Here is an 11,896-nt window from a genome sequence, read left to right as displayed (position 1 = left end):
GCTGTGCATATTGAAGGAGGAAGAGTGGCGGTGGAGCATCAGAGTGTAGAGGGTTCACAGTGCTGGAGAACTGGGGAGAGGAGCTGAGGAAAGCAGTCCTATTTTAAATGAGCCCCTTGGGTGACCTGCTGAAAACAGCTGAAAAGATGAACTGTAGGCAGTGAGGAGGCTTCGTAATCTAATGAGTTTTGTGGCTGCTGGAGCAGCGTATTATGGACTACTTTCTGAGATTCAGGCAGAATTCTGGTACATCTCATTTAAGTGCACAGTTTACCAATCTGCATTTAAGGCTCAGGCATTTTTGGCTTGCCCAAAATCATACTGGGTACACGTGGCATGTAGCACCTCCAGGTTAGGCTAGCAACTCAGTGGGAGTTATGAAAATCCACGTTTTGGACTGAGCTCTTCTCTAAGAACCTCCCTTCTGCCAGCAGTTACGCTGCTGCCTCCTCTCCCGGGGATAGGGCTTGGGCTGCCGCTCGGACGGAGGTGCGCTTCGGGCTCTCCGCTGGCTGCTGCAGGTGCTTTTGTGCTCTGGCGCACAGCGCTAGAAGGATGTGGATATACATATGGTGGCTGCTGGCTGCCAGCAGAGCTTCTTGGTACGCATGGGGCCATGTAGACCCTCAAGATGTTGCGGCCTGGGCAACTGACCTGCTTGCTTGCCCGCCCCTAAAACCAGGCCTTTTCTGTTTAAATTACACAACAAAACACTCCTGCTGCTGCCCGCCCGAGGCCGTGGGGCTCTTTGGCTACAAGGCCTTTCAGGTGTGTCCCAACCCGCGAGGCCCTTCGCGCACTACGATGAACATCCCCCAGCCAAGGCCGGGGAGGTCCTGCACGTGCAGAGCTCAGTCCTCGTCCCCAGCGGGTGCCTGCAGCGACTACAGCCCCCAGCAGCCCCCGCGCTCCCGGCCGCGGGCCCGAGACTCCATTTCCCAGGGGGCGCCGGGCCGCGCTGCGCGGGACTGGGGGAGGCGGCCGCCATCTTACCGCTCCTCCCGCCCACTGTGCGGCTGGATTGAATGAACCCGCTGCTCGCTCGTCCCGTCCCGTCTCGTCTCGTCCGGCGGAGCGAGCGCCATGTCGGGCACCCCGCTGTCCCCGACCCGCATCTCCCGGCTGCAGGAGAAGGAGGACCTGCGGCAGCTCAATGACCGCCTGGCCGTCTACATTGACCGCGTGCGCTCGCTGGAGCTGGAGAACGACCGGCTGCTGCTGAAGATCTCGGAGAAGGAGGAGGTCACCACCCGCGAGGTGCGGCCGGGGGAGCGGGCCGGGCCGGGCCGTCGCAGCCGCACGTGTGTGGCCGGTGGGAAGGGCCGGGGCCGGGGCCGGGGCCCTCCGCGGGTCCTGAGGCGGCGGGGCCAAGCGAGAGCCTCCTCCGGGCCACGAGCTGGCGGGTCCCCGGGCGCCGGGGCCGAGGCGGCGGGCGGGCCGGGCCCGCCTCTGTCTTCTCAGACTTTGATGTGTCTCACGGCCGCGGCGAGTTGTCTTTGCTTTCTGTGTTGACGGCGCGGTAGAGTAGCTCCTGCAGGCTGTGTATTCGCGTAGTTTTCATCTGCTTTAGTCACGCTGCGGGCACATGGTGTGCAGAAGGAGAGGAAGCATGGTTTTAATACAGAAGGACTAACAGGGAGCGAGTGTCCTTTTGTTAAGCGAGAGCAAGTATTGCTCGAGTTGAATCTGATGCTTCTGCGTACGTAAATCTTCCCTGTAAGAAGCTGAGCATCTGCGGTAGTGTACGAATCGAGGTTAATTTGGATAAATGAGACTCCTGGACAAGGATTGTTTCACTGGCTGTTGCGGGTGTTTGGGACCCAAGCAGTTGTTTAAGCTGTGCTTGTGTTAGACTTGAAAAGCTACGGCCATTTGTATCTGAGGGTTTGTCCACCTAGGATAGGTCCTGTAAAAAAAAAAAAAAAAAAAAAAAAGAAACAACTCCTGCCCCCTGTCTGAATTTCTGAGCACTTGTGCAGTAGAAGTAGCTTCCTTTACGTTCAAAGTGAAGTGGAACTTTTGTAGCCAAAACGACCCAATTTGCCCGATTCTGAGATGGCTTCAAATTTAAAATGACCCACAATCATTAGATTGTGTACATGGAAAATTCTCTGCTGTGGCAGGGAAAGCAGCAGTGGGAGGAAAGAGGCTAGACTTGCACCTTGTTTCCCTAGTCCTTGTCCCCACTGGCCTGTGCCTGGCCCCAGCCTCTTGCTCCCTCTGTGCCTGTGCTGGCTCCCACCCTGCAGCCTACCCCCCACCCCTTGCCCCCTGTGCTTGCTCCCACCCCTCTTTACCTTCTGTGCTCAGCTCCTCCGGGGCAGTGAGCAGTAGTAGATGGCCTGGCCCAGTCTGGCCAGGGAGACGTGGCAGCAGTTCCTACCTGGGGTGGGTTGGGGCTAGAGGGATCAGGGTTGGAACAGAAGGCAAGAGGTATAGAAGGGGTAGCTGGGGTAGGGGGGCAGGCACAGGCATAGGGGGCAAAGGGTGGGTAAGTTGCAGATAGTTCCCCCTCCCTCTCTCCCAGTCTCTTCCCTACTTGCCACCGAACAAGTCATTTCAACCCTGGCACAGCTCTGAGCCCAGGGCCAAAGCCAGAGCTGAGCTGCTGTCTGCCCTGGGCTGGTCCTTGAATCCAAGATGAGATTTTTCCCATTCTGATTGGGGGCAAAAGACCTTACCTTGCTTTTGAGTAAATAATGGCATTTGCAGCTGATGCCAAGAGCAATTGCATAGCTGTATAGTCTGATAGATTTTTTTTTTCCTTTACGTTAAAGTTTAGTCAATAAGTTAAAGTTTAGTCATTAATGGAGTGAATTTTTGTAGATTAGGTATGCCCAGTGTTTTTTGCTTTACAACCTAAAGTATTTCTGTTTTACCTTTTTTCTGCTTAAATTCATGAATTTTAATGGTGTTCATCATCAATATGGAAATTTCTTAATGCCGTTCCATACGGTTGGGCATGTTTTAAGGGTCTTCTCCTCCTGAAGAACAGCAAATAATTATTTTGGGAATAATTTTAGATATTTCAAATTTAGCTGGTATCCTAGTGCAGTGCTATCCTGTAGTGGTCAAATTGTGGCTCATTGGGCTTCTTGGCATAGCTGGTAGAGCCACTGCATTGGTGTGGTTCCAGCACCCAGGGGGTGAGCATTGTTGCTTTTGCCCCTCTTCCTCCTTTTTCTTGTCTGCTACTGCATTTGGGGTCTTAGGTTGCTGTTGGGTGCCTGAAATCAGTGGCAGAGGAAAAGTGGGGTAAGTGTCTATGCTGGGTTTGTCTGGCCTGCAAGAAGTCCTGCTTCCAAATCAGTTGGGTTTTGGGGGCCAGTACCGATAGTCGATGTTTCAGGAGGCATATCGACTGATACTGATCTGATTTCTGATACAGCTGCCTCCGGCTGGTAAGTCTAGTGTGGTGGAAGGGGAGGGAAGGGGTGTGGGGGAGGCAGATCCAGATCGATGCCCTCCATGGTGAGGGAGGGGGCAGGGTCAGGCACTGCCCGGGGGGAGGGGGGAGCCATGCTGCCTGGGGATCTTTTCAGGAGGGCCTGGACTTGGAGCAAGTGCTGGGTGAATGCTGCATCGACCCCACTGCTTGGAGCAGAGCAGCGGCGAAATTCGGGGTGAATGCAGCATCCTCCCAGCACCACCAGCGTCCACTCTAAGCATAGCCCCTGTGGAGAAGAGCCCCACGCAGCCCTGGCTGCAGCCTACCCCAATACATGGACATGGACTTTGTGGTGGGTGGTATATAGACATGATAGGGAGAAAATGTTCTTTCTTAAAGAATGTATTGTCCAAGTTAAGTAGGTTTTGATTTAGAGGTGCACCGACATCGATCTATGTTGTACCGGCACTGATAAAAGGAAAATTGACATTTCATAGATTGCATAGACATTGGGGCTGGAAGGGACCTTGTAAGATCATCGGATCCAGCCCCCTGCCAAGGGGCAGGAAGTCAGCTAGGGTCAAAGGATCGCAGCAAGAGAAACATCCAAATGTTTCCTGGAAGTGTCTAGAGTAGGTGCTTGCACCACCTCTGGGGGGAGTTTGTTCCAGTCCTTGCAGGCTTGGACAATAAGGAAGTTTTTCTTATGTCCAGCCTAAAACAGTCTTGCAGGAGTTTGTGACCATTGGACCTTGTCATCCCCTGGGATGCTCAGGTGTTCCCCCAGATCCTGATGCACACCCCTTATGTACTTATAGGCTGCCACCAAGTCACCCCTGAGCCTGTTTCTCCAAGCTGAAGAGTCCCATAGCTGGCAGCCTCTCTTTGTAAGGCCTGTTGTCTTGCCCTCTGATCGTGCACATGGCTCTCCTCTGGTCTCTTTCAAGCTTCTCCACCTCCTTCCTAAATTTTGGAGCCCAGAATTGGATGCAGGACTCCAGCTGTGGCCTCACCAAGGCCAAGTACAGTAGGAGGATGACATCCTGGGTCTTGCTTGAGATGCATCGGTAGATGCAAGCCAGAGTTTTGTTCTCTTTGCCAGCTGCAGTATCACATTGGTAGCTCATGTTCATCTTGTGGTCAGTCATGACCCCCAAGTCTCTTTGGTCCTGGTGCTAGCAGGTGTAACACTGCCGAGCCTATAAGTGTGATGCAGGGTTTTTTTTTCCTGAGGTGGAGCACCTTGCATTTCTCTGTATTGAATGCCATCAGGTTTTCATCCACCCACCTTGCAAGCCTATCGAGGTTGGCTTGGTTCACCAGCCTATCCTCAAGTGTGGAAACTCTTCCCCAAATATGGTGTCATCAGTGAACTTTGCCAGTCCGCTTTTGACACCAGTATCGATTATCAGCCATTGGCTTTTTTTGGCTGATAATTTCATCAATAAATGCCATGTGCATGTGTGCAGCTGCAGCATGCACGCGGCCAGGAATGTACCTCAGCAGCTTGGAGAGCAGCGTCCAGCTCGTAAGTCTGGGGGGGGGGGGGGAAGGGAGGAGGAAAGGGATGTGGGGGGGCCAATTGAGGCCCTCACAGTGAGGGAGGGAGTGGAACAGGGTGGGCAGGCATGCAGGACAGAGTTGTAGGCGGCTTGTCTGGGGAGGGAGGACAGCTCCTGCTGCTGTGCACACCCCATGGGAGGCATAGGAGGCATGTGCCCCCTGGATTTGTGTGTGGGGTGAGCACTGCAGGCTCAGGGATGTAGGCTGTGCTGTCCTCTTCTTAGGCTGGGGCTGTGCTCAGGGTGTGCGGCAGCGGCCCTGGGAGAGGAGCTACAGGGGGGCTATGATGAATTTTGGCATGGCTGTAGCCCCTCCTCCAAGCACTGCCACTGCTCCCCCTCCCCCCCACTGGGAAGAGGCCGGCACAGCCCTGAGCCTGCAGCTGGCAGCCCACCCTTGCCCCACGCACAAATCTGGGGGGCACATGTGCCCCATGCCTTCCCCAGGATCTATGGAGCAGCAGGAGCCTCCTTGTTCCCCCTGGACGAGCTCCCCATGGCTCTGTCCCACGCTCTGCCTGGCTGGGCAGCGCCTGCCCCAGCCCCACTCCCTCCCTCCCAGTGGAGGCCTCAGTCTGTAGCCCCCTCCCCTCCCTCATGTCCCTTTCTCCCCTACAGAATTCCTGGCCCGATGCTGTTGTCCAAGCTGCCAGGCTGCATATCAGCAGTCGGATCAGTATTGGATAGTTAATAATTTGCCATTGGTAAAAATCTTTATTGGTGCACTGCTAATTTGACTTGGAAAAATACTTCCCTGATGGCTAGTTGTTGGTCCTGGAGGTGTTGACAGGAAAGCAGAGTATGCTATTTGGCTACTCTTTTTTTTTTTTTTTTTTTTTCCTGTTTTGATCCCTTAATAAGGAAATATCTGAGAGAGAGCAAGGGTTAATACAGCTCTCACTTAGTGTTGTGACAAATGTCACACTTGTCTGTATCCAGCTAAAAAACTTCTTGCTGCTCATTTTGGTGTGCATTAATTGTATTATTTGTCATTTTTATTTCTGATACTTTAAGTTCCGTCTGATTGCTTTCACTTGGCATGTATTTGTTTGATATCTTTTTGCTTCTCATCTGTTGCCTACATTCTCTAACTTATGGTGTGCATCCACTGCCATCTGTGTCCCTTTTCCATTGGTGATTCTTTAAAACTCTTTAAATGTCTCCTCTTGCCTATGATGGCCTCTTCTGCAGCTGAGGAATATTGCAGCTGTTATCATCAGTAAAAATGTTGGAAGGTTTTCTATTTACAGCCTGCAATGAATTAGAAGTTAATCTTCAGCCAAAGAAAAGTTATCACCAAACCATCCCATGTAATAAAAGTCATTTGCAATTTGTAGAAACTCAAGAATGTTTTATTACTTTTGAGGCCGCCAATAGTAAGTTCCTGCCTCCCGAGCTCTGAAGCACCCCATGATGTAGTTTTCTTTGTATATTTTAGTGAGATGCTTTAGGACCGTCTGGTCTTCAATAATCAGATGAGATCAATGTTAGAAGATTCTTATCCTCTGCTTTATCAATTATAACAAGGCTTCAAGGCCACATGTGGCCATGAAGGGTTAACTAGCTGTCTGCTCCTGCTGGGATTGCCCTCTTCCTTCAACCTCTGCCTTCAGCCCCTGCTGCTGTGGGTGGACCAGTGTGAGGAGCCAGTAGTGTGCCATGGCAGAGCAATGCAACCTACACAACGTAGGTTCGACCACTCAGAAATTGGACAGCCCTGAATTAGAACATTGATCCATGCACCTTTCAGATGCTGTTTTAAACTTATTAGTTCAGAAATGGATTAGCAGTTTTTAGTATCTTCTTGTAACCAAATTTCATTTCAGTATTTCAGAAGAACTTTTTCTTGCCTGGTTTGTCTCTAGATAAAAATTACATTAAAAGTATATTCTCTAGAATTATTGATCACTTTTCTAGATTGCGGCCCCTTTCTTGTGGATGTTTTGGGATGCTCCTTGCAGGTCAGATCTGGACTCAGTGACAGTGGGGTTAATTGCACTGTAGTTTCCCCCTGTTCCCCTTGCTGCTGATACCTATGCCTAATGAAGTTCTGTAGCTGGGAATTCAGTGATAGGCCTTGTCCCTGAATTCTCACTGCCTCTGGGAGCCCCGTGGTCTAGATCTGGCCCACAGTCCATATATTTGGCACCCCTGTACTAGGTCATCTTTATGTTGTTGAGTGGTGGAGGGGTCTAGGTAGAAGATCAAAGAAAGAAGGATTCGTCTATACAGTAGTTTGGGAAAAACTGAAATTCAGATTTCCTCGTTTGAAGTAAATTAGACTTTAAAAGAATGCATGGGAGATTCTCCTTGTAAAAGGGACTTAAAGCTTTGAGGGACTTGAATCAAGTGGTGGGTGAGTCCAGTTTATATTTGTAGCACTCATGGGTCACCCATAATGAAGGGCAATCTAGACACAAACACTGCTACTCTGCTGATGTTGCTTGTGGGGTTTTTTTGTGTGCAAGATCCACGATGATGTGACCAATGAGGTTAAGTGGGCTGAGTGCACCTGCAAACACTTTGGGGGTTTAGTGTGAGCATGTGTTCATGCAAATAGTTCTAAATAGTTTCAATAGGACAACCATGTGCCCTTTGCACTGCAGGAGCAGATGGTAGTCTAGGTCTGACATCAGGCCACAGAAACTCTGAATGGTTTCCTGTGACTTACTACTTGCCCAATAAAATGAAACGTGCTCAGGTTAATTCTATAGTTTTGGAATAGATTTAATAGATTTTCAAGGTTGGAAGGGACCTCAGCAGATCTTGAAGTCCGACCCCCTGCCCTGGGGGTCAGATGACCCCAGCCAGGTGTTTGTCCAGTCTCCTCTTAAAGACCCTCAAGGTAGGAGAGAGTACCACCTCACTTGGAAGCCCTTTCCAGATTTTGGTAACCCTTACTGTAAAGTAGTTCTTCCTCGTGTCTAGTCTAAATCTGCTGTCTGTCAGTTTGTGGCCAATGTTTCTAGTTAGTCCAAGAGATGCCTTGGTATACAGAATATCTAGTATTCCTTGCTCCCCCCCCCCCCCCCCCCCCCCCCCCCCCCCCAAATTTGTAGACGGCCACCAAATCCCCTCTCGGTCTTCTCTTACGGAGAATCCCACAACCTTTCCTCATAGGACCTATCCTGCAGGCCCCTAATCATACGCGTGGTCCTCCTCTGGACGCTCCCGAGGTTATCCACATCCCTCTTGAAGTACAGCACCCAAAACTGAATGCAGTACTCCAGCTGCAGCCTTACCAGTGTCGTATAGAGGGGAAGCATCACCTCCCTAGACCTCTTCACGATACATCTATTAATGGGGCTGCGTGAAGCTTTGGTCGCCGATTCAATTCAGAGGAGATTCAGCTCTATTTGGCGGCCAAATCTGAATCGAATGGGGAGACCCGTTAAAAGGTCTAAATTGAATCTGAAGCCTCCAAATTGATTCGGAAAAGATTCAGAGATTTGGATCAACCAGGGAGAGATGGGCACAGCCGGGCAGCTGCAGGTTCTCCTGCAGCTCCTCTGGCTGTGCCTGCCTCTCTCTGGATGGGTGAACTGTGGGAGAACTCCCCATGGCGGCCCTGCCCTGTCAGCCAGAGTCCGGCACTGCTCGGCCCCAGTTCCCAGACAGTGTGCAGCACCCTGCTGAGCTGTGCTGTGCCTGCACCGTGGGGCAGTTGCCATGCAGGTGCTAGGTGGGGGACGCAATCTCCGCTGCCCCACGCTGCATTGGGGGGGGGGGGGGGGGGGGCTCTGCCATGAGTCCTCAGGCCCTGATCTCTGCTGCTGCAGCTGCTGAGTGCAGGGCTTTTTTTAAAGTGCTGGGGGATGGGGCCAGGCAGGGCTGCCATGGGGGCTTCTCCAGCAGCTCCCGCTGCCCGGGGAGAGGCGGACACAACTGGAGGAGCTGTGGGAGAACCTGCAGTTGCTCGGCTTTGCCTGCCTCTCCCTGGCCGATCCGGTGTTTGAATTGGCACCGAATCTTCGATTCTGATTTGTCCGTATCAAATGGGGAGAGTGATTTGAATCACTGAATCGAATCGCTGTCCTCAGAATTGGCTGAATCCAAATCTAATGCTTCCCCATTCGCATAGGCCTACCTATTAATGCATGATACAGTGTGGTTAGCTCTGTTGATTATTTCATCCCATTGTCGATTTGTGTTCATCTTTTAGTCAGCTATGACTCTGAGATCCCTTTCTGGTACTGCTGCTTAGAAAGTCATCCCTCAATCTCTAAGTGTGTTGGTGATTCCTTCTCTTTAGGTGCTGTGCTCTGCACTTATCCTTGTTAAAGTGCATCCTGTTTTGTTCTGCCCACTTTTCCAGCTTGTCCAAATCTGCTCCGTAACCTCCAGTGTGTTGTCTTTGCCCCATAATTTGGTGTCATATGCAAATTTGGACAGCGTGCTTACTACGCCCTTGTCCAAATCACTGATGAAGATGTTGAACAGTACTGGCCCGAGGACCGAGCCCTGGGGGACACTGCCCACATCCTTCCAGGTTGATATCGACCCGTCCACCACCACTGTCTGGGTGCATCTCATTAGCCAATTTGCTACCCACCTGACTATGTAATCATCCAAGTCACAGCCGCTCAGTTTTTTTTATGAGAATAGGATGTGACACCATATCAAAGGCTTTTTTAAAATCCAAGTATATGACATCCACTTCAACTCCTGCATCTGAGCATTTTGTGACCTGGTCGTAAAAGGAAACAAGGTTTGCCAGGCAGGATCTACCTGCTAATAATCCATGCTGATTGCCCTTCAGCATCACTTTTCCTACTGGACTCACACAAATGTATTCTTTAATCATTTTTTCAAAGGTTTTTCCAAGGATAGAGATGAGACTAAGTGGTCTGTAATTACCTGGATCCTTGTTGTTCCCCTTTTGAAAATAGGGAACACGTTGGCCCTTTTCCAGTCCCCTAGATCTTGCCCCAAGTGCCATGAGTGCTCAAACCATTTTGTCAGTGGTTCTGCTATGACACCGGCCAATTCCTTCAGCACCCTTGGATGAAGATCATCTGGGCCTGCTGACTTGCACTTGGGAAGGCTTGATGTGTTCTACTGCACTAGGTTGACACTAACCGTTGAATAGTTTTGTTGCAAGTAGAGGTGTGGGGTGGGCTGGGGCCCTCCCAGACAAGTGGCGGGAGCCACCAGATGAGCACCGGACAAGCTGTGCCTGCAGCTTCAGCCCACCCCACACCACGCAGATCCAGGGGGCACATGCCTCTCCATCCCCTGGATGAGCCTTTTGTGGCTCTGTCCTGTGGCCCTCCCTGTTCTGGCTGGTCAGCCTCAGCCCTGCTGCCTCCCTCACCGAAGGGGCCTTGATCTGCACCCCCATACTCCTTCCACCACACCAGACTTGCCAGTTGGATGCAGCTCTTCAAGCTGAAGAGCTGCATATTGGAAATTCAGCCCCCAAAATCTCTCTTGTACAACACCCCTAGTTGTGAGGCTGACTGATTTGTGTCAGAGGAGAAAGAGGGAGGCTCTGCTCTGAGAGGGCAGTAGAAGAAAAGGATAGTTCTTGGGGGGGGGTGTGTGTGTGCAGAGAGTAGTCTTATGGAGGACAGAGTAGAGAGCAAGAGAAGTGCCACTTTGAGGAAGAACAGGGAACTGGAGTGGCACAGTAAAGACTTTGCAGCTGTGCAGTCTGCTTTCCTGTTTGGGATGTAGGCCCTCTGACACCTCTTCCCTGGAACTGACCAAAAAGGAGGGTAGGGTTTTGAGGTAGGGTTGTTATTAGACCTGGGTGAAGCAGTGAGCATTTGCTTCAGATTTAGCCAATTTGGAGGGACAGTGATTCGATTCAGTGATTCAAATCACTGTCCTGATTCGATTTGGCCGATTTGGATTAGGAGATTCGGCCATAGACTATACAGTCAGTGTTCAATGGCGCTGGACATAGCTGCCTCCTGCTGGTAAGTCTGTTGTGGTGGGTGGAGGACAGAAGGAAAGGGAGGGGGGCAGATCAGTGCACCCACAGGAAGGGAGGGGTTGGGACTGGGGCTGGGACAAGCTGCCCAGCCAGGGCGGAGAAGCGCGGGACTTGGAGAGGGGGGATCCTGCCACTGCACCATTGGTCTGGGAGCTGCTCTTCTGGTGGCTTCTCTGGTGGCTCTTGCATGGGAGTGGGCGTGCACCCCTGGATCTGCGTGAGGCAGGCTGGGCCAGGCTGCTGTCTGGGAGCGTAGCCCCAGCTGCCCGCTGCTGGGCTGCACTCTGTGGGGCGGGTGAAGCCAGGGCTGTGCTCCAGGCTGTTGCTGGGGCTAGCCTCCTGGAGCACAGCCCTGTCTATGCCACTAGTCTCCTGGAGCACAGCTTGGACCAGCCTGCCCCGCGCAGATCTGGGAGTGCCTGCACGCTCCAATGCCCTCCTGGACCGGGAGCAAGAGCTGCTAAAGGAGCTACCAGAAGAGCAGCTCTCGGACCAGTGGTGTGCAGTGGCGGGAGCCCCCCTCCCTGAGTCCTGTGCCCTCTGTCCCGGCTGGGCAGCTTGTCTCAACCCCAGCCCCAATTCATCTCCTGCTGTGGGGGCATTAATCTGCCCACCCCTTCCCTCTTCCTCCACTCACCACTACAGATTTACCAGCTGAAGACAGCTGTGTCCAGCGTCGTTTGTCGTAACTCGAACTGTCATAAGTCGAGGACTGCCTGTATGGAAGATCACCCCATCCCCCTCCCTAGTCTCAGTTTCTGTTTGTTGCAAGCCTTCTGAATTGATTCGGAGGCTTCTAATTCAATTTGGATCTTTTAATGGGTCTCCCGATTTGATTCACATTTGGAGATTTGGCCACCAAATCTCATCCGAATCGAATTGGTTACTGAAGCTTTGCACAACCCTAGTTGTTATGTATCCTTGGGAAAGTCGGGGACAGAGAAGAGCCAGGGTCTTGAACTTGCCCCTCAAGAAGCTACTCCAGAGCTGTCTTCAAGAGGTCCTGAA

At 51.8% G+C, this 11,896-nt stretch overlaps 1 protein-coding gene across 1 annotated transcript in view; it reads left to right on the top strand.

The window, feature by feature from the left end:
- Positions 1-999: 999 nt before the first annotated feature.
- The window catches only part of LMNB2 (lamin B2), a 56,034-nt gene continuing 45,137 nt past the window's right edge, over positions 1,000-11,896 (top strand). Inside the window, exon 1 of the mRNA XM_014599786.3 lies at positions 1,000-1,257. Within this exon, the coding sequence (XP_014455272.2) occupies positions 1,084-1,257 (174 nt within the window). The 5' untranslated portion in view covers positions 1,000-1,083. The remainder of the gene's footprint in view (positions 1,258-11,896) is intronic.

This window comes from Alligator mississippiensis, chromosome 16 (assembly GCF_030867095.1).
Source record: "Alligator mississippiensis isolate rAllMis1 chromosome 16, rAllMis1, whole genome shotgun sequence".
In the NCBI taxonomy this organism is placed as follows: Eukaryota; Metazoa; Chordata; order Crocodylia; family Alligatoridae; genus Alligator; species Alligator mississippiensis.
This window is presented reverse-complemented; position numbering and strand designations above follow the sequence as displayed.